Source organism: Dermacentor albipictus, chromosome 9 (genome assembly GCF_038994185.2).
Source record: "Dermacentor albipictus isolate Rhodes 1998 colony chromosome 9, USDA_Dalb.pri_finalv2, whole genome shotgun sequence".
NCBI classification, from domain to species: Eukaryota; Metazoa; Arthropoda; class Arachnida; order Ixodida; family Ixodidae; genus Dermacentor; species Dermacentor albipictus.
The window spans coordinates 57,825,055-57,848,312 of NC_091829.1; the positions used below are offsets into that span (position 1 = coordinate 57,825,055).

Below are 23,258 nucleotides of genomic sequence, written 5' to 3' on the forward strand. Positions count from 1 at the left end.
TCTTCACTTACCTAGATTTGGCTCGCGTACATGCACTCATCCACTACAGAAACTTTGTTGTGGTCAGTTGGTTCGCTAGCCTAACGCCTTAGGTTTATTTTTATTTTTCTACGAAGATCTCATCAAGAGCTTTAAATAAAAAAGGAATAAAAGCAATAAATATATCCCTGGAACGCCTGAACACTGTTCCACATAAAGGAAAATTAATATAAGTTGTGCATATTTACTTGTGGCCATAGAGAGTACACAATACTGGAAAGAAAATGAAATGTTCTTTGAATTGTATTATAATTATTATAGCAATTAATTTAAGTTGGCTGAATAATACACAACCGAAACTTCTGATTCTGATTCTGATGAAAATTCTGATTTAGGCGCCGTCAATTCATTGCAAAATTATAGCAGCATCGCACGTGCGTTTGAGCTAAGTTTCGGCTGTGTATTGTTCAGCCAACTTAAATTAATTGCTATAATATTTATAATATAATTCAAAGAACATTTCATTTTCTTTCCAGTGTTGTGTACTCTCCATGGCCACAAGTAAATATGCACAACTTATATTATCGTTTATGTGGAACAGTGTTCAGGTGTTCCAGGGATATATTTATTACTTTTATTTCTTTTTTATTTAAAGCTCTTGATGAGATCTTCGTAGAAAAAAAAAAGAAACCTAAGAAAGACGTTAGGCTAGCGAACCAACAGACCACAACAAAGTTCCTGTAGTGGAGTGCATCTGAACCATGCTTTCTTGGTTCGGAAGAAGAAGAACAGACAGACAGACAGACAGACAATGAACTTTATTTGATCCTGAGGAGCTTCAGCGGAGGCCCCTATCGGGGACCCGCGGAAGCCGCTGGCCGCGTCCAAGTCGGGGCAGGAATACCGTGATGTTCCGCCCTTTCTCGGGCCCTCTGGATTGCCTCTAGTTGTGTCTGGAGCGATGCGCTCCGGAGTGCCTCTTCCCAGTCGGCTTCGCTGGAGAGAGGGCCGTTAGGTAACGCGGGGCATTGCCAGAGCATGTGCGCAAAGGAACAATAGATCTCATTACAGTCCGGACAGCTCGAATCGACGTCTGTGTAGATACGGCTGAGAAAGCCCAGCGAAGGGAATGAGCCCGTCTGGAGCATTCCAAGTAAAACTGTCTGAGACCTGTCTAACTTCGGGTGAGGAAGAGGATAGGCCCTTAGCACAAGAAGAAAAAAATGATTATCTTTGAAAGAACTTGACCGGGTCTTTCCAAGAAAAAAAGAAAAACGTTGTGTCAGCACATGAATCGACAAGAGCGAAGATTTCATAACTGATTGGATCACAGCTACGTAAATGTACAGAACGGTCTACCATTACACAATACAACTAATTGATATTCATAACAGGGTGAATAAGCGTTAGTCCCGGGTATGAAGCCCGCCTTGGGATGAATTTCCTCTCAACCACGGAGATACCCGTATGGGGTTTCCTGCGTAGCGTCTTGCTACTGTCGGATGTATGACATACATACTTTCTGTTTCACGAATAATCCTCGAGCTTGCAGATTTCCGCAAAATAAAGTCACCGTCCAAGTTACATTAGTCGAAAGTAATGTAACTTGGACGTGCTATGTATTTCACGGGCAAAAAAACTTGTTTGCTGTGATGTTAATTGCAGAATTTAATTGCGAAGGCCTTCGTGTCAAAATTTAGCTGTGATTTGACACGAAATATAGATTTGATTTTCCCTTTAACAATGGGACGCAGTAATGCTGTCGCCGTTAGAAGCCAATTTATACTTGCTGCTTAGAGATGGCTTTCGAAGTGGGCTTCCAAGCTTCTTAAAAAAAACTGAGTGGTTGCATATCCAGAGAAAATAATGAATAGTGATTTTTGACACACAACTTGGAAGCGCAGGCGCATATGTAAATTTTTGTAAACCGTCGCAGACAAAGTGTTTAAAGCGGCGAGGATGAGCTTCCAAACGCACAAACTCTGTGAAAGAGTAAGGGTGTTTTTGTAACTTTTACGTTCGTCCTAATAACAAAATAGCCGCACTTATATTTAAAAATGCACAAGCACACGCACGTGCGCGTCCGTTTTGGTGGCCGAATTCGCTCGCTAGCGCAGTTTACGGTAGAGCAATGCCTCCTGACAAATTTATTTTATACTATAATGATTGAACAGTTCGAAAGTGCTGTCCTTTTTCGATGAGACATTTAACGGTAGATATAAAAGAATATAACCAGCCAGTCACTAGAATATTCCATATTGTTCAATGTGCAAGCCACCGCACTCTTAATGAGGTAATTTTTAAGTTTCAGTTGTATTTAAATACGAGGCGCACAAACTCATGCTTCCTTTTTCAAGGTCGTTTACGGTGTTTCGCAGCCGTAGGTACAAAAACAAACGCGAAAAATAGCCACCTTAAACTAAGTTATAGCACTCTGGGCTCACGTAAGGCCTCGTTGAACGTGCAGGGTGGTTCGTCCCCAGAAATGGGTGTCGGCATTTCGATTTCATTGCCTTGTGTACGGTCGCTACAAACCGTTATCGGAGCTTTGACACTTGCTGTGTACAGATCCATTGCACATAAACGGGCTCCACTTTCACCTATACCCCGCTTGCACGTTCACAAAGCACTCACTCACTGAATAATACAGAGCAGTTCATGCACTGCATCGTTGTCACGGGCCACCTAAGGAAACACCGGCCACATTAGCTGTCAGAGTTATTTACAATCCATCCGAATGTTTAACTACACAGCACTAGTGATAGCCATGTACTCACACAGCTCGCACCTTATAATGCATTCAAGAGCAGCTCAGCTTGCTTTTACAAACCACAGAAGTGCTGTTTTCCTTTTTCATAAAAGCCATTTCGGCCAGTTCCATGGTGCCGCTTCGTCGTGTCCCGTCATTCTGTCATCGCCAAAGCACTGGCGTTCATTGTATGAGAAAAACAACAGATAAACAGTCGTCCAAAGCCTCTCAGCATCAACACGATTCCATCTTGTTCGCCTCCTGCCGCTCTGGCATCCTTCCTCCGAAGCAGGTTCTATAGACACAAAGAAAGAAATATGTACGCCCAGCAAAACTAAGAAAATGCGAAACCTGAGCTCAAACATGTGCAGCAAAGCAGCCGGCAACAATAAAACAACGCAAGATTGCTCACTGCACTCGAAAACTCACAGCCTACCAGTCACGCTCATAAACATTTGCTTGAACAAGCTGGCACATACAAAAGAAAGGCCCTCTTCTGATGGTCCCGGCAGCACATCCTATCCAGCCCGAATACACAAACACTAGCTTACATCGGTTAAAAAAAGAAAAAAAAGCGCGTAGACACACAAATATTGTGACGGACGAACCACCACCGTGGCGACCTGCTCGCAGTCTTCAAAGAACCGCAGGAACGCAACCACGCACTCCGTATCAGCAAAACTGTGCAGTGTTCGCGAAGCCAGTGAGGTTGTGCCCGCGTATTAGGGAGTGAAATCGTGAGGCTTCTCTCGAATGATTGGAACATACTGCTAGACCATTCATAATTTAAAAAAATTACTGTATGCGTTCGCCAAATCTATCGTCCGTCACATAATTTCTTCGAGTAAATCGAGCTTCAGAAACAGTCATTGAGAAGCCGGAACACGAGCCATCTGTCACCAACGCTGCACGCTATTACACTCATTGTAGGGCTCTTGGGGAGCCAGGCGGTGGGCACCAACCCTGCCGTGAGTGACATAAACCGAAAGAACAAAGAGACAGAATGCTCGCACACGCCCCCCCCCCCCCATCCTCGAGCCCCTTTACCGCACACCCTGTAACGCACGCACAAACACACAAACACCGGCAGGCACGCAAACAGCCTCCACTCGGGTCAGCCGGTGGAGGGAGCAGTGGGGGGCTTTAAATAGCAGCGAGGCCTTGGCGACTCATCCGGAAGGGAGCCAGCGTTGCCAGAGGCCCAGCGCTGGCGCACGGCGGCACCCAGTGGCGATTCCGAGAGAAGGGTTCGCCGGTGGGGAGCCCGGGGTCTCCGATGTGGGCTACGTGCCACGCCAGGGCGGCCGTCCGACGAACCAGCCGTGGTTTGCCGAACTCGACACCGTTCGTACGCCCAAGTGACCGGGCAGGCCGAAGGCGACGTGGACTCGTGGCTCGTTGAGCCCTCGTTTCCGGATCGCCCGAACGAACGATTCGTCGTAGTCCCACTGAGCGCTGCGCCTGTGACCCAGTGATCTTCGTCGGAAGAAGAAAAAAAAAGCCTTCGGCGTTTTCGGCTCGAGAGGGTTTCCACTTTTGGCGTCGCCGTCGCGCAGAAACGAGGGTGTGGTGCGCGAGGTTTCGGGAGTGATTTGGTGAGCGTTTTTTCTAAACGTGCGCCTCGAGTTTGTTTTCAAGACCGCGTGTCCTTGAGGGCGGCAGGCTTCTCTGGCGTGGTTGACGAGGCCCTCGCGTATTGTACGACGACGCGTTTGATCCGCTCGCTGCAACGGGGCTGTGACTTACAAGACTCGAACCTTCGCAGCTGGCGTTCGGATTGAACTCGCGGCCGTCCTGCCTGAAAGTGCACCGAAAGTTTGGAGAACGTCCGGCAGCCCGTTGCTAAGATGTTAGACGTACAGCACCACCGTGTAAACTGAAATCTCGGGAAAAGCCAAGTACAGTACAGCGGTTCGAGGCGATCGGCCTCGGGAATACGGCGTGCGTCGAGCGGGGAGAGTTCCTCGCCCGCAGCCTGCAACCATGGCCAGTCCCAGCAAATCGCTCTCGGTGAACTTCTTCGCCTGCTGCGTCCTGGTGCTCTGCGCGCTGCTGGTCATTCTCCTCCCAATACTCGGCCAGCTATGGCAGGTAAATGTCACCAGTGCAGATGCGTGGAACCCACCAAGGTGGCCTGGCAATTGCGGATTCCTGCTCAGTGCCGTGTCATGCGTTCGATTTCTAGTCGCGATGGCCTAATTATTTTGAGAGAAAGGGGGCTTTGTTGCTAAAAAAAGCTTGTGCTCTGAACTATGGCTGCACTGTAAAGAACTCCGGATGGTCGAAATCAAAAGTGCAGCGCTTTTCTACCGTAACTCTCAGAACTGCTGTGTTTCTTTTCGTTGTAAAGCTCCGTGAAATCACAGATCGAAATTTGTAGGAAAGTGTTTACACCGTTTATAGTTGTCCTTGTGCTAAATGTTCTCTATTGAGGTTGCTTTCATTTATGCCCTCTCTGTGTAGACGGCTTCTTGGCGCAGAGTAGGCACTAGTAAAAAGAGAGCACTCGTATAACGGTGCTCTCTGCAACAGCTGTGGTGATTTGTCCTGTTCGGTTTGATCACAATGCGCCGTTCGCCAAACCATCTTGAGAGTTCGTGTATATGGAGATCTTCTCGGAAAAGTCCCGCTTTCTTAACAAGAAAAGAAGGCGCTAATGCGCATAGGTTACTTCTTTTTTAGGAATTTCTTGTATCAGCGTCATGATCGCACGTGACTGCATAAATATAAATTCGACCTCTAATCTTTACAGTCCGTACTAATTCTCTACTTGCCTCCTTTGAGACAGCGTCATATACGAACTTTTCAGCGAATTCGCTTCACTCCGTGATTCTATGGATGGCGTGCGCCTTCCGATTAACAGCACTAGGATGCCAATATAGAACGTTCTTTCAGTAGTTGCGCATAATTTTTAACTGTGCAATTTTAACGTGCACTTTCTCAGAAGCAAGGAGATTGTTAAAGGGTTCCAGTTCTCCCTTGTAGAGGCCGGCACCTTTTATAGGAGCAGAGCGCAAAGACAAAACATTTAGTGAAGGCAAACCCAGTTCTCAGTATTAATCAGTCTTTCAATACGGCGTATTTGTCAACCGAAGTGACCCTTTTGAACTGAAAATGACAAATTGGAATTAATGCATGACATGGAGGTAATCGCATTTGGCTACCTCAGTTTTCTAGCGATTCTGCGCATCGATTGGTTGCACGATGTGACCATGTCGTTTAGCTGACGCGTTCTAAATGGTCACCAACCCCCTGATGCATTCTTGCTGAAATCCTTCAGTATCGCACGCACACATGCTTGCGTACGGATGTGGAAGTGTAGGAGCCTTGAATTGACAGGACGAAGACATAAATTGACTAGAAGAAAGTGGGACTCAAACTTTATGCTGTTGATGGTGACGACTTGAAGCATAGGAATTGCACAAGTGTGGACACCTAGAGTGACAAAAAGCGGGTGTTACATCGGAGGTCATGCCAGATATACTACTTTCGTCATCATCGTCTGCCTATTTGTGTCTCACTTCCAGGGACCTCCAAAGAATCTGTCTTGTGTCAGAGGGCGCCATCTCAGGCCTGCAGATTTCCAAATTTCATAAAAACCACACCTAATTCTCTACGATTCTGGACTGTGCTTCCTTTGCCTTGACACGCGTTCTGGTAATCAGTTAGACAATTCGTTATATACCCTATGCATTACATGGCCTTCCCGAATCCACTTATTCTTTATTTTGACTACAATAACGACTACTCACGCTTGCTCGCTAATCGACACCGCTGTCTTCCTGTCTCTTGAGGTTACGCCTGTCAGTCTTGCTTTCATCGCTTGTTGCGTGGTCCTTACATGCTTCACAAGTTTCTTTATCAACAACCAAGTTTTGTGCCCCCATACGTAAGTACCCGTAGAATGCAATGATCTTACGCTTTTCTTTTGAAGAATAGCGGTAAATTGTTGGTCGTGACTTGATATAGGCCTACCCTATACTACTGCGTTCACTACTGTGCAAAAAATAGCCGCCACTGATCGGCCGCGACAAGCCGAGTGCATTGCTTCTCGAAAAATAATAGGAACTAATTTTGTCACTATTGGAGAGGAAGCCAACTCGTAACGCCGGTGGCCGCAGGCGGGGATCGCAGGAGATTTATTTCTCCCCAGTGCTTATAAGGGCACTAAAAGAAACGCAAAGTAAAGCTGCGTGTTGAAATCACAGTTGTGCCATAGTCGAGCAGCCAGTTTTATCCTGAAAGGAGGTTAGGTAAGCCAGAAAAAGAAAAGATGCGTGGTGTCGTGACCCGGCAGTTCCGGTGCCAGCTCGCTTGGATGTTAGGTTAATTTCGCAGTAGTTGTTCGGGAGTAGAGTAGCCTTTGCAAAGCTAAATTAACCTGTAGCTAGCGCCATTCTCCTCCTCCTTCTTTTAGAATGAACTGCTTATTCGTAATAATAGACTACATCGCATTCTAAAGGAATGAAAGTCTTCACTTCATACGCGCGCGCAGAAAAAAAAAAAGGAACCGTAAACTAACTGTAAGGTGTCCATGTTTCCTTTCCTTGGTATGACTGATTGCGTTTGCGTCTTTTACTTAGAGCTTTTCAGCTGATTCATAACAAAAAATCCGTCAATGCTCAATAGCAATGTTCTCGCATGAGAGCAGTATTAAAGATTACTCACAAAATAAATAAATAAAAAATAAGTGCATAAAGACAAATGAAATAAACAATTAACTTAAAGATTAATAAACATATGTATAGATCACATAAAAATTTGGAGAACGCTTAAGCTTGGCTTCTAAGAGTGGAACATGATAATATTCAAAGATTCCTCACTGCTTCTCATGCTTCTTGGCAACTGTGCCTTATGTAATCGTAACGTTTGCCGGGAAACGGTGGCGGCGAGCGCTTTGCACAAAGGCGCGCTTTCTGGCTGAAACGCCGTCCTTGCGCGGGCCGATCTCGGACGTAGCGCACAGCCGCGCCAAGAAATTTACATCATTTTCAGGCTTCTAGTATTGTTTGACACGTTTTGTATTTCAGTCTGAGAAGATTTCAGACAAAAGACATGCACTAGCTGTCGGTGTGTATTTCTTTTTCATTTTCATTAGATTTGTTTATGGGCTGTCATTGTTAAAATGCCGAGGAATTATTTTGTCAAGACTGTAAGGAGGCAAGGTATAAGCAACATTAGTGATATAATCGTGTGCCAAGATAGCCCACATATACCGCACATCACATAGCAAGGCGCAGAATATATATATATATATATATATATATATATACACGCGAATTTTCGCTCATGGGACTGCGACGCTGGACGCCGACAACACATATTTTGCGACACGAGGCCCTTAACGATGTCGCATTAATACATGCGATAATCCTGTACTTCCCATTGATGTGCCAGCCACTGACGCTTCGGCGCACAATTTGAGCAACGGAGAGGAGGCAAGAGCCGTCAATTTCATTCACAGCATCCAACCTCATTTCACCAAGGGCAGAATGAAAAATGGAAGTTTTGAAATGTAATACTTAATCAGCCTAAGTTTGTTTAATGTTGCTTTCCTGCGCCCCTTTAGCAAGCCAAACCGGAGTGGCACACTATAGTTAAAGATCGACCTGTGGCGTGACGTGTTGCAGGTGGTCCCAGAGCTCCGAAGCGTGGAGGTGGCGTGCCGCTTCCAGGGCCTCTTCCTGGCCATGGCCGCCGTGTGCGGCCTGGCCGCCTACTGCCACCGCTCCTCCAGACTGCACGCGCTGGTTGGCTCGTGCGCCGTGCTAGCCGTGGTGGCCGCCTGCCTGACGGCCGTGCTCTTCGCCTACAAACTTCTACTGCTCCTGCAGCTCATCGATGCACCAGGTCAGATTCTCGTTTGTTTCAGCGCGGATGCAACGATACGGACGTAGAAGGGAGACTGGTTGTAGCACACGGTGAAAACATCCACCAGCAGATTGATAACAAGTTTTTCACTCAACTAGCTAGAAGGAATGGTGGCGGTATGATCGTTAAGCCACCATGGGGGAGGGAGAGAAGTGGTCCTTTATGGAGAACGGAAAGCTTGGCACTGTCTTCTACAGACCATGGGTAAGATGATTCATATATGTATTTTTCCTATTTTCGCACTTGTTGTACTAGAAGTCCTTGCTTTCCACGCTCTGCACATATATTATGGCCGAGCCGTTGATGGAATCCCGTTTCTTTCAGACGTACGCCGCAAGGAGACTGCGCGCATGCATATTCACTGCAAATTCTTGCATTCCTATTGTTGTAATTTTTCGAAAATGATCAATTTGCCAACTTTCAAAGTCACTTCGAGCGAGAAGCACGATGCTGGTTGAGCTACTTTGGTTGCCGCTATCATAGAGGCTACTAGCGTTGTGAGAGCCCAGTGCAGCGCATCACTAGTGTCAACTTAGGGCCAAACAATGAAACCCTCCTTTCCTCAGTAAGGAAGCCTTCATTGCGGTGAGGCCACCTTATGTCACTTTGAAAGCTTCCTTACTGAGGCGCCCTCGGTGAAGGCTTCCTTGGTACTTCCTCAGCATAAGGAGCCAAACAATGAAATCTTCCTTACCTCACTAAGGAAGCCTTCATTGCGGTGAAGCTACCTTATGTCACTCTGAAAGCTTCCTTACTCAGGGGCCCTCGGTGAAGGCTTCCTTGGTGCTACCTAAACATAAGGTAGCTCCAAAGCTACCTTCATGCGTCCTTACGCCGCTCCTGGCCCTGAACGAGCGCTTCACCTCACTGCTTAACCACGTGGCATTCGCTTACGCATGCTCACTGTCGGCCGGCCTACTGCGGAGAAGCGCGAGCACGGTACGTCTTGCAAGGCATGTTCGTTTCAGTCACGCGTGCGGCATGGAAGCGTTGCTAGGCGTTGCACGACGCCGGCGTGCCAGCGTTGCTGGAGCACATCAAGTTTTGCACTGTAATGCGCTACTTCTTTAGGTTTAGTAAACAAAACTAGAAAAAACTGTCCACGCTTCTCTATTTTAGCTCATCAACTTAAAGATTGTGCGACGATACAACCTTTTTTTTATTTTACAGTGATGTTCTGGTGTTCGCCTAAAGCTTTTAAGAGATAATCTCGAACCCAGGCATGGCGGCAACCGCTTCTTACGTGAGGACGGGTAAAGGGAGCTTTCAGAGTACGCTTGCTTCCTCCATCGGTCCTTCGCTGTAAGGAGGCCTCACGTAAGGTTAGGAAGCGCTCGAAGGAAAGGAACGTTTCATTGTTTGGGCCTTAGATCCTCTTCGACAGCGCCACGGCGGCAGGCGGAAGTGGAGCCTGAGGACTTCCTCTAACCTGCCGGCCATCAGCGTAGAGACGCGCTGAAGCTGGGCTCTGTTTCTATGAACCAAATGTGATGTTTCGTGATCTGCCTCCACTTGCCTCAGCATGCCCAGCCTACGTCTGTGGCTGTCGGATCTAGCACTCACATTGCTAAAGTTCCCTGTAGTAATTTTTGATAGGAAACTCTGTTACTCTGATAGGAAACTCTGATAGGAAACTCTGATAGGAAACAACCTGTTTAGGGGCGTTTATTCTCGTCCTTCTTCCTTGCTCTTCCACTGAACCGCAGCTAATGCGTTCACAAGTGTGCGACACCAGTCACCATTGCTTAATTTCTTGCATACTTCAACATCTTCTCCCTCCTCCGTCTCTATTAACCGTCTTGTATAACTTCACGTTCAGACGCACGGACATTCTTGCACCGCACGGCTAATAGCCGGAAGAAAGAAGGATAAGCCTTTTACAGCTGATGTTCTTAGGCTCATTGTTTCGTGTTTTGTTGTTTGTGTGTGTGTGTTTTCGTTTTTGTTTTCTTGCATTTTCACTGCATATTGATTTCTTAGAATTGCCATGATAAAATACGATTTGACCCTCTGTTGGGCAAAGTCCGGCCGCGGCGGCCGCATATCGATGGATGCGAAACAGAAACACGCCCATGTACTGGGCGCTGGGTGGGCGTTGAAGAAACGCAGGCTATCGAAGTCCATCTCGATACCCCTGCTACGGTGCCCCTCATAATCGTATCGTGGTTTTGGCACGTTAAAGCGGATAGTCAAAGGAAATATATTGCTATCTTTCCACCTAAATTCTTTCTTTTCTCGCTTCATTCATTCAGACGTTTGTAAACTGCGCCACTCTTCCTTTAGCTGTCAACAAGGGGCTCTCAGTATTGGCTAAATAAAAAATATAACTCGATAGACATGCGATAGTTTAGTTGAGGTTGCGATAACGAAAGTAGTCATTGCTGGTGGATTAGGTAGCCGCAGAACACGCTCTTGGCAAGGGAAACGCAGTGTGAATGGAGAGATTAGATGTTTAATGAAGTAACGAAAATTGCAGAGAATGAATACAGTAAAGTGAGGCTGGTTAGGCTGACAAAATATCTCCATGAATTGCTTTCGGTGTGAGTGGACTATGACCATAATCTAACCGATACCTGTGTAGCGATGACGCTCACCTGAAGTTGTGCGACAGGCATAATCTCTATTGTAACAGAAGTATCACCAATTGTCTGAACGGCGCTACCACAACTGTTGTCTCTGAGGGATTCAATTTGCGGAAATGGCCCGCCGTGGTTGCTTAGTGGCTATGGTCTTGGGCTGCTAAGCACGCGGTCGCGCGATCGAATTCCGGCCACGGCGGCTGCATTTCGATGGGGGCGAAATGCGAAAACGCCCGTTATACTTAGATTTATGTGCACATTAAAGAACCCTAGTTGGTTGAAGTTATTCCAGAATCCCCACTTGCCGGCTTGCCTCACAATCACGGCTTTCCTCACAATCAAAACGAGGTTTCGGCACGTAAAACCAGACAATTTAATTTACAATTTGCAGAAGGCATTGAGAGAGAGAGACAGAGAAGTACAAGAGGTGAAAGGCAGAGAGGTTAACCAGAATAAGTGTCCGGTTGGGTACTGTACATAGGGATGGGGTAAGGGGGAAAAGATGAGAAAAGAAGAAAATATAAAAAAGTAAGAACGCATTAGTTCGCATAATATAGTTCTTCGATCAATCACGTTGCTTTTAAAAAGCCGGCTAGGTATTGAAACCGCAGGAATCGTGAAGGTGACGCGAGGTTCAGTGCAGCAGCACCTAATTGGCCGCTTTCAGCGTTAGCGTTGCACGATCATTTTCTCACAAGGCCTTTTAAGTAAGCTGGGGTGCAAAACCAAGCTGCAAAAGAAAATCTGAGCCGTAGAAAAATGTTCGCGTATTTTTTTTTTGTTTTGCTTTAGGACGACCAGAAAAAAAAAGAAACAATGCTGCAGAAAATTGATTATAAGGTAGACATGACACAGAGTTCTGAAAATTTTTCACAATGTCTTTTTAAGAATTACTTACCTTTTCTTGTGCGCTTAAGTTGGGGCATACAGGGAAAATAACTGTGCAGCGCTTTGTCCAAACTGGGATTGTGGTCAGACGTAAACTCTTTTGTGATAAAGAACCTGCGCGGAGCTGAACAGGAAGTGAGGGCGCTATTCTACCGGCGAGGCATGTTGTGTATAGCTTCTGTAGCTGGAACGCCGCGGGGCGTTGATCGCTCGTCAAAACAAACCGCGCCGCCATTTCTCAGTGGTCCGTGGAAAACACGTGCTCGTGTTGTACCCCGGAAATGAAGCCGCATTCCTTCCTCGGTTTACTTCTCGGAACACGCGGTGCCAAAGAACGTGGAAAGAATTTTATACACAGTTCCCTTGGCAAGCAAGGGGGAGGGGGGAGGGGGGGGGCGTGGTTCCCGTGTCTGAGCATTTTGCAGGGAGCGCTGCCTCCTACAAAAAAAAAAGAGCAATCGCGGCCCAGCTGTCGTACCTAAACTCGGAAATGGACGCGCATGCTTGCGTCTGCGCAAACGCAAGGCAGTTTAATCTATGACGTCATCGTCAGCCGAAGGGTCAACCAATGCGACGGTCGGCAGTGCTCCGCCCGCAGAAATGTTTCAGGAGGAAAGCAGCTTTCTGATGCCGTGTTTGTGACGGAGCAGAAGGAATACGTGACAACACGCTTTTCTTTGGAACTCCGCGCTAGGAATGTCTTCTCCTTGAAAAAAATAAAAACCGTTACACTCTAACACGTAAGGGCGAAAGCCTGCTGCACACACTTGGTAATGCGCCGTCTCGCATCATCGCATTGCTGCTTTCGCAGTTAGGCTTGTCCGACTCGTTTTCGACGCTTAGCTGCGGCTTCGCGCGCTCGTACAGCTGGGTCGGACTCGCGCCAACGACGTTTGTCGTCGACATTACGTTGTGTCCTCTCAGCAGGGTATTGAAACGTATGCTGTTCCGTGTGCTTATGGGTGATTTCAATGAATGTATGCACTGTTCGCTTCACTTCGCTGAGCGATTGTAGACTGAGCCTTACGGGGGTGTGAGCCACTGAATTTTTCGTTTGCTCACGGGGTTAGGAGTCACTGAGGAGGTCACGTGCTTTATTTTCTACTACTGGACTCGCTGCCACGTTTCTGTGCGTTGTATACTTGATTCCCATGAATGTATGCACTGTACACTTTACTTTGATGAGTGCGTGTAGCTGCTGCATTACGAGAGGGATGAACCATTCCATATTTTGCTTGCTTAGGGAGGTATGTCCCAGCCAACGTAAGTGCGAACTAACTGTTTTAAAAGTGTTATATAGTATGCTTTTTAAAGGAAACGGGACTCACTGAAAAAGTATAGAATGTTCGAATTGATGCGTTCCTTTTTCTTTTTTTGTCTTTTCAAGTCTCCTCTCGTTTTCGTATCTTTCCTACCCTTACCACATCCCCCTGTGTAGAGTAGCTAACCGGACACTTCATCCGATTAACCTCTCTGCCTTTCACCTCTTGTTTTTCTTACTTCTAGGGGGTTATGAGAGATTGCTGATGATAGTTTCTGTAACATTGAACCAGACGACGCGCTTTCTTTAAGGCCACGGGGGTATTGCGGGAGTTTCTTTGCTGTGAAGCTGTGCGCATGTTAAATGCAGGGTAGAAACTACATGATCATATAAGCGTGACCTAGCGCCCTTGAACAGTACGTGGTGATCCAGGTTGTTAGAGAAAGCAAATGCATGTCCGATAGATGATGCTTATTGTTTGGAGAGAAACCCCCAAATCGCCATTTTTTTGTTATTGCATTATGGTGTATTCGCAAAACACTAGTGGCCCGCCCGAACATCAGTCAAACCTTTTCCATTGATGTTCCGGAGATGGAGCCTTGATTGAAGTACAGTTCTGTCTTACTTTCTTTCGAGCCTCTGACATATCCTCGCTTTACTTGGATACACGTTAATGATCCGATAAGTTAATTGGCAGATTGCGCGTCTTTCTTTAGTTTGTGCAAAGCAGACGAATGAGACGTTCATATCGCGCCGGCGTGGCACTCTCAGTTCTGTGTAACTGACACCCCGAGCGTGTTAAAAAAAAAAAAAAACCTTCTACGCGGTCCACGCAGCAACGTCCGAGGTCACCCTGGACAACCTAGCCGCGGTGCTGCTCATCACGCTCCTGTCCGCTGACGTCATCGCACTGCTAGCGACCCTGGCGGCCACCGTGTGCTGCGTGGTGTTCGTGTCGCGGACGCGTCGCATGCGCTGCCTGCCCGAGTACGAGGAGGCCGACGGCCGCAAGGAGTACGCGCCCGGCCTGCCCCCGCGACGACCGCGGGGGGAGGCCGACGTGCCCATGCTGACCGCAGCGCGGTACCACACTACGGAGCGGTGAGCTGTGACGACTTCGACTTGGCTGCCTCGCAGTGTGCAAGGCTGTAGTTATTGTTCGTTAAGGCAGCACGTTTATTTCGTGATACACGAGTGCATGATTACCGTGGCACTGGTGGGAGAGGTCACGTAATGAGTCACCTTTACTAGGAGGCCTCGACCACCACGTTCCATTTGAACACGGGCAGAGGAGAACTAATGTTTCCAAAATAAAAGCAGTTTACAGAACGTACTTGAGCATAAGTAGAATATAGTTTGCCTATCATTATGCATACTTGCACAGCGAGACCATACTGTGAGTATGCGATAAATGATAAGCTTGAAAAAGAAACAGCAACAAAACTAACCTAATTCATAGCGCAATAAGAAAAGCGATGTTTCTGTTAATAACGAAATGGCAATATGCATGCACAGGTCGTAGCGGATGGGTCAGAAAGCACATTCGAGCATTTTAAGGTTAGTGAAATATATGTTTATGCATAAATGATGCCTCCAACCTTTACCTCTACGAACACCAACAACAAATGTAAGAAATCATAAAAGTAAACAGCAACAAAAGCTCATATCTAAATACATAGCTCGGGAATAATTTCGCCCACATGGAGTACATTAACGTTAAAGTAAATCTACCTGCAAGAGGAATATATGCGTTCACCGAATGTATGTTGTCCAGGTGAAGTTGGACCCTTCTCCGACAATGGTGGTCTGCGACAGCATAACATACCTGTTGTCAGCACTAAATATGCTCGCTGCGACAAAATTGATTTCAAATTTTGGCTTATCTGATAAACAAAATGTTAACTTTTTTCGTTTATTACAATTTACCACACAGGGATCACGTCAGGTTAACGACTACAGATTAAAGAATATCGCAGAAAAGCTGTTGCAATCTATGGATGCATAGCTATTTCTCTTTCTGTTTAGATAAACTTTCAGATAGGCTTTTGCTATTGTGGTGGCCTTAAATTTATCATTGAGCGTTCTTAATTTTTCGCCACTATGCCAAAACAATACGCTGATGACTGCTTTGCTTTGGGTCTTAAAATGCCCGTATACAAAACGTCAGCCGAAGCGACGTCAAAATTGATAAGGAAAGTTATCCACAATGCAAGGCAGACCGTAACATATTATGAACAATTTGTTAACGACGGATCCTTCAAAAAAGTATCTCCAAAATGTCACTGCATATTTCCGTGAACACTTCCGTTTTCTCGTGAAGCTGAGCTTGCATTATTTAGCCCCATACAAGGTTCTGTAGGTGAACATTGATGCCAGCTAAATGTTGCTCGGAGCTTTCCTCATCACGAGAAAACTTCTCTCGCTTAATATTGGCCGACATCCTTCCGAAAATAGCGTTTCTTTTCAAAGTGTAAATAACAATCTTCTCAGAATGTCAGTGCCGCATCGAAAATTTGCAAAAAGTTTGGACGTTTGATGCTCTGTTATGTCTGTTCGTTAACATCAATTAAAATCTGATCTCACCCCTTGCAATTGTACGGCAAGCTTCGCTACTAATCATTTTTCGAAGAAGGTTTCGTTGGGTTATTAGCATATATATCGAATGAAGGACTCTTGTGACACGGGACTCCATTTAGTGTTCTCAACACTTTGAATTCACCTTCAAACTTTGATGTGTCATTTCAGTGCTGTTCCGCATGGTTCGGTGACTGACGTATGTCGGTGTACATGTACTTACCACCTTTAAATACTTCTGCAGGGAGCCGGTGTATAGCCTGCCGAGCAAAAAGAGTGGCTACCGGGACGAGCCGCGACTCGTGATGGCCCCTGACGATGCTCCGGTGTTGCACCTGGGCAGGCAGCCACCAGGAACCGTCTACGTGCTGCCGCCTGGAAGCCTCGTCATGATCGAATCGCGCTGAAGATCGCCATCCCGGGGATGCCGATCTGTATACACCTCACATTTGCAGATGTAGTAGCGCAATGTCCGGAATCAGGAGCAGCGAACAAGACCCTTTCAAGTAGTTGCTTTTTTTCGAAGCAGACGCTGGAAATTTTTTTTTTCGGCGGATTTCTCGACGTTCGTTGTGGGCCGAAACTCACGTTTGAGCTGTTGTGTCAGTAGTTTGCCATACTTCTAAGCTGTGTCTGGTGCAAGTTGTTTTCGTGGCCCCACATCAAGATCACTCAAGATGAGTGACTCATTGCGAGCTCCACTTGCACACAGACACGCGCAGTTCTTTCATGCGACCATATAAGTGTTAGGAGCAAGCAAACGGTGAAAGAATGAAAACGAGCACAAACAACGTGAACTACTACGTCTTCGCAGCCTTTCCTTTTTTGCTTTTGTGACACCCGTCTTCTGTGGCATCGCGAAGCTCCACCACATTAATTTCGATTTCACTCCCTTAAATCAAGACTCGACAAAAAGAAAGACAGCTAGAATGGAATGCATTTTATTGGGGAACCACGCGAGATTTTCTTGTCGGTTTCTAAATTCAACCACTTTGACCGTCAGCACCAATTTGTCTTCGCGATAGCATTGAAAGAGAAAAGGAAGAGATTGCGCAGACAGGTTTTTTATGAACACACTTTCTGCTACAAGGCATTGCTGTATACAAAAAAAATCGTAGGAAATGTTGCTGCGTGTATGTCGTGCCGTCATATGATGTGTTCATTACTCACGATGTTTTTTTGTGTGTGTGTGTGTGTTGGTGAGAGAAATAGTCCATTAACGATACGTGCACTGCCTACGTCCTCAAAAGCGGGTACGCATTGAGTACAAACTCGTGAGTCAAGATGCATCTACGTGAAGCACTACGAGTACATGCGATGGAGTGAACTATGTTGTGTCCAACAGATACATCCCGAGTGCGCATCTTATTTAGACACTTGTAATGTTATAGAGCTTCTCACTATAGCATCAAAATTTGGGTTAAGAGTAGCCGTCAACAAAGCAAGGAAGTCTACATGAGTTCAATGATTTCATTTTGCTCGACAGCTGAAGGGAACACTTGTCTGGATCGTCACGACCAAATAGCGCTTGCTTTGCTTTTCGGTCGGGCCCAAAGACTACGCCACTGCGACGCTCCAATGCGAACCCACAGGCTCAAGGCTCGGCCACCTTTAGGCAGTAACGCGCAACAGGTTCAGCTGCATAGTGACGAAATTTCGGTAGTTCGTACTCCTGAAACGTAAAAAAAAAACACGCGCAAAAGGACCCGACGCTTTCTGTGAATGGCCTTCACTGAATCCATTCTACAAATATATACAAACGCACTGAAGGACGACTTCTTTCTGTCTTTTCTTTACCTTTTCGAGTGGTTTATGTACGCCTGGAATATTCGCAACTTGTTAAAGAAGTAATGGGTGCATACTGCTGAAATCTTGTAAAGAAAGTTTTGATAATCCATACCCACCTGATTCCGTTGTTTACCGAGCGATAAGCCTGTTCTTTTTTTTTAAAGCTGTCCGTCCATGTATTTTACGTTTTCAGTATATAGGGTGAAGCCTGTATCTTGAGCCAACGCTTCTGTCATCATGTTTGTTTTTCTGACAGCGTCCCACCACTATTTGCGCACCGTAATTACCTCCTCGCAAACCGCAAGTGTTCAGGTACGAAATGCCGGAATTCACAATGATCACACACTGTTATTCGCTTGTTTTGTCTTGAGAAGGAATGACCGTGAATGCTGACGCTCAAGTAAAGCCTTTGGGTACGTTCATCTCGTGTGTATGGTGGCCAAGCATCAATCAATCAATCAATCAATCAATCAATCAATCAATCAATCAATCAATCAATCAATCAATCAATCAATCAATCAATCCAATCAATCAATCGTTAATATTTTCATTTCAGCGAGGAAAGGAGTAACTACACAAAAGTTGCTGGACCGAGTTGCTCGACGGGGCGGCTGCCCATTATTTGACACCTGCACACAACAAGCACTGCTTGGTCACCTTACTTGAGCAGACATCGCAATACATGTGCGCGGTAACATTGCAAGAAAAGAAAAAGCAGGTAGAAAACAGCAATAAGAAGGAATAAAGATGCTGGACATCTCCTAGACAACAAGCAGGCATGTGTGCTTTTCTGTGAAGTGCTGGTAGTGTACGGAGGAGCTGAAAATACCACAAAAATGGACAAGTTTCAAGCGGCCACCGTGCAATACTGCAGGCCGCATAACACAGGGGGCAGCTGAGTAATCATGAAAGCTAAGAAAGGTCTATGGGTGGTAAAAAAAAAAAAAAACTGGCAGTTTCACCCGACGGTAGCAGCACACATAGATAGCGGGGTTTAGCGTTGCACCTGCACTCCTCGGACGGTGTTCGAACTGTACGCGCGTGCGACATACGAGGGCGCGCCAAAATTTCTGGTTCCTTTAAAAGTATTAACACGCCCCGTAGGAGCTCGTTACCGGCAGCGCCAAGGCGCTGCCTGTAAAGAGCGGCACCAGTGTCATTACACCGCTTTCAGATTCTGAGCACTAATATATATTTTACGCACTTTTTTAGAGTCTCAAAAGACTCAAGAACAAAAGCGCAAGCTGTAATTTGATTACTGTTGTTCGCGCACTGCGGTTGTCAAGATTCTGAGAAATAATTCGGTCAAGAAGGTAATACATTGGTTGAGCAACATTAGCGGTTAAGTATATACAGCATCTTGCATATACAACATAGCAAAACTTATAGCATACGTAAATACTTGCGGAACGTGATGTTCACGGCAATGGGGGAAATTCGAATGGAGGGTCCATATAACCGGTATAGAAAGAAAAATTAGTCAGGCGACGTTTGGTAGAAACCTAGTGCCAATCGTCTTCCCCATCCGCCACCTTTCAGATTTCGCGCACTCCGCTGTTTTGCTTCTCTTCCGCTTCATGATGGCATGCGCACTGTAAGATGACCTCCGAGTCACCGTGCTGTGGAAACTGATGCTAGCGCCGCCTAGGGAACGTGCGACAACACACCGAGAACCGACAGAACCAAATGCAGGGGCAGAAGAATGGTCGCTTTTATGTCTTCATGTCGAGAAGCCGTCACCGGAGCGCGCCAAATATGGAAAAATCGGTTGATGGAGATGGCGATGGCCGCCAGCGAAATAATAGTTTGATGTCTCTTTCATTCATGGTTTTGTTTTGTCCATTCGCATGCTTTCTTCCTCACACGAAAGTTGTTTGTTTCACCATCCAAAATTGTTAATTTCCTTGTGTTTATACGGTTAAAATATACATCTGATTCGTGGTCAATGCCTCACTGTGGATATGCGTTGCCATCTTCAGGTCGACGACAACATGACTACCTTTGTTTCGGTTAGCTTTATTGAGCAAAGTCGGAAGTGGAAAGCGAGAATGCTGCCTTGCTGCAGCTCTAGTCCTTCCAATGTTCGCGATTTTGAAATACTAAGTGCTCCTAAAATTGATAAAACTCATCATTTACACTTACTGCGGTGCTGCTGTCTGCGTATATGCGACCAAATATTGCACTGTTGTATCGGATATCGGGGCAAGGATAAAGGTCAAATTGCGCAATAATCCGACGTCCTCCAATTTCCGCGGTACAAGTCTCAGCTCTAGCTGGACCTCGCTTCAGAATAGACAATGTTCGTGCATGCCGAGGCTCCCTTTAACGCTATAGCTCTGCTCCTGGAACTCCACCCTCCCCCTTCTGGTGACACAGGTTTGGCGCTTATGACTAAATGTTCACTCCTATTACCTCAAGTTCGACCTTATCGACAAGCATGGCGGCATTCTGATGCTGCCGCCACCGCAAACCCTGGAAAACACCTCTCATCACCAATGTCTCTGGCATAATAAAAATGTCAATTGTTGCAGTTTTCATAGCATGGCTTTGCTTGTCATTTTCAACACCCTTTGTTCAGTCAATGAAATCGTTAAACGTGACTGGGAAGAAGACAATGACAACGATAATATTCAGCAAACAAAACAGCTAACAACTAAGGCCCAAACAATGAAACGTTCCTTTCCTTCGAGCGCTTCCTAACCTTACGTGAGGCCTCCTTACAGCGAAGGACCGATGGAGGAAGCAAGCATACTCTGAAAGCTCCCTTCACCCGTCCTCACGTAAGGAGCGGTTGCCGCCATGCCTGGGTTCGAGATTATCTCTTAAAAGCTTTAGGCGAACACCAGAACACCACTATTCAATAAAAAAGGTTGTATCGTCACAAAATCTTTAAGTTGATGAGCTAATATAGAGAAGCGTGGACGCTTTTTTCTAGTTTTGTTTATTAAACCTAAAGAAGTAGCGTATTACGGTGCAAAACTTGATGTGATCCAACAACGCTGGTACGCCGGCGTCGTGCAACGCCTAGCAACGCTTCCATGCCGCACGCGTGACTGAAACGAACGTGCCTGGCAAAACGTACCGTGCTCGCGCTTCTCCGAAGGTGGGCGACAGCACGCACGCGCAAGCAAACGTCACGTGGTTAAGCAGTGAGGCGAAGCGCTCGTTCAGGGCCAGGAGCAGCGTAAGGACGCATGAAGGTAGCTTGGTCCAAACAACAAAACGTTCCTTTTAGGTGTGTGCGAATATTGAAATTTTCGATTACGAATCGAATACGAATAAGGCGAAGAACTCTCTTCGAATATAGAATCGAATATCGAATACATGTGTAGTATTAAAAAATTGCAAGAGAGGTAACAATAGCTTTATTACCCTTTTAAAAATAACATTGCATTTTACAAGGTTGCTTCAAATTAAAGAGGTACTCAATTATAGATAATGGACTCAGGTAATGCCCTCAGTCAGGTAAAACGCTCGTTACAGATTGTCGTGAAGGAAAATTAACTGCTCAATATGGCCAGAAAGTAAACGCTCTCTATGCATTGTCACATTTCTACCGGTAGAAAAGACTCTTTCACTAGGAACTGAAGTGGCAGGGATCGCCAAGTACTTCCGGGCGAGTGCACTTAAAAGCGGGTACCTGAAGCGGCCAATGGACTGCCACCACTCACAAGGATTCATGCCCCTTTCCAGAAGAGGCTTTTGCGCGTAGTCTGTAACTTCCCCCTCAGGGGCAGATGCCAAATGTGTCTTCTCTTTGTTCATCACTAGATCGTCAAAAGCATTCCATACACTCGATGCCACCAGTGGACACGAAGTCGACGCTGGCACGGCGGTGTCCCCACGGTGTTCCACGACGGCTTCCTGGAGCTCCCTTGTCACAAGGTTTTTCAGCCAGATCATCTGAACAGATGCCTGATGAACTGTGGCCATAAAGCGCGGGTCAAGAAACATGCCTAGGCTGGCCACTCCGCACAAAGAGCCTTGATATATTTTGAATCAATGTTAGCAAACCCTGAGTTGCCTTTGCAACCTTCAAGGCAATGGGGCATTCCAAAAATAATTGGAATTATAAAGCTTGGTGAAAAAGAAACCGAAATTGATCATGTCTCAAATGCCTGAAGCAGATAGACTGAAACAGAGCATACAGATAATGGCAACTCAGGGTTGCAAAGGCAACCCTGAGTTGCCTTTGCAACCTTCAAGGCAATGGGGCATTCCAAAATAATTGGAATTATAAAGCTTGGTGAAAAAGAAACCGAAACTGATCATGTCTCAAATGCCTGAAGCAGATAGACTGAAACAGAGCATAAAGATAATGAGCGGATCATGCGAAGTTCTCAGTTAATAAACATGTTCTTAGGAGAATGCGGAGCAAGCATACAATTGGTTAATTGCTCAATTATTCGCAGTCTATCCGAATATTCGCCGTTTCCACCGTTATTCGGCCGTCCTCGGATATTCGTGAATTTCGAACATGCATTTCTCGAATCGAATACGCTTCGAATATGGAAAATATTCGATTCGTATTCGAAATTCCGAATATTCGCACACCCCTAGTTCCTTTCCTTCGAGCGCTTCCTAACCTTACGTGAGGCCTCCTTACAGCGAAGGACCGATGGAGGAAGCAAGCGTACTCTGAAAGCTCCCTTCACCCGTCCTCACCTAAGGAGCGGTTGCCGCGTGCCTGGGTTCGAGATTATCTCTTCAAATCTTTCCGCGAACACCATTATTCTATTAAAAAATGTTGTATCGTCGCACAATCTTTAAATTGAATAGCTAATATAGAGAAGCGTGGACGCTTTCTTCTAGTTTCGTTTACTAAAGTTAAAAAAAAGTTGCGCATTACAGTGCAAAACTTGATGTGCTCCAGCAACGCTGGCACGCCGGCGTCTTGCAACGCCTAGCAACGCCTAGCAATGCTTTCATGCCGCACGCGTGACTGAAACGAACATGCCTGGCAAGACGTACCGTGCTCGCGCTTCTCCGCAGGTGGGCGACAGTGCGCATGCGCAAGCGAATGCCACGTGGTTAAGCAGTGAGGTGAAGCGCTCGTTCAGGGCCAGGAGCGGCGTAAGGACGCATGAAGGTAGCTTTGGAGCTACCTTATGCTGAGGAAGCACCAAGGAAGCCTTCACCGAGGGCCCCTCAGTAAGGAAGCTTTCAGAGTGACATAAGGTAGCCTTACCCCAATGAAGGCTTCCTTAGTGAGGTAAGGAAGGTTTCATTGTTTGGCTTCTTATGCTGAGGAAGTACCAAGGAAGCACCAAGGAAGCCTTCACCGAGGGCGCCTCAGTAAGGAACCTTTCAGAGTGACATAAGGTAGCCTCACTGCAATGAAGGCTTCCTTACTGAGGTAAGGAAGATTTCATTGTCTGGCGCTAAGTGTCCAGCATTTAACGCAAATTTCATCCTACCCTAAAAGCCTAATGCACTTGGCAAAAGCCGTCAAGTTTCGTTACAGTACCTTTTTTGAGAGGTAAATAGCACTAAAGCTGCAGTTACAAGCTATGGTAACTGAGTCCTTAGCAAAGTGTTACTTCCTGCGCCACTCTTATGTACCAAATTA

The 23,258-nt window shown here is 46.2% G+C and overlaps 1 protein-coding gene across 1 annotated transcript; it reads left to right on the forward strand.

Moving 5' to 3' along the window:
* Nucleotides 1–3,924: 3,924 nt before the first annotated feature.
* On the forward strand, nt 3,925–20,228 carry LOC139049971 (uncharacterized). Its single transcript, XM_070525917.1, has 4 exons — nt 3,925–4,819; nt 8,359–8,578; nt 14,164–14,428; nt 16,146–20,228. Exons 1-4 carry the CDS (start codon nt 4,712–4,714, stop codon nt 16,306–16,308), a joined length of 756 nt encoding a protein of 251 aa, XP_070382018.1. The 5' UTR covers nt 3,925–4,711; the 3' UTR covers nt 16,309–20,228.
* Nucleotides 20,229–23,258: the final 3,030 nt, after the last annotated feature.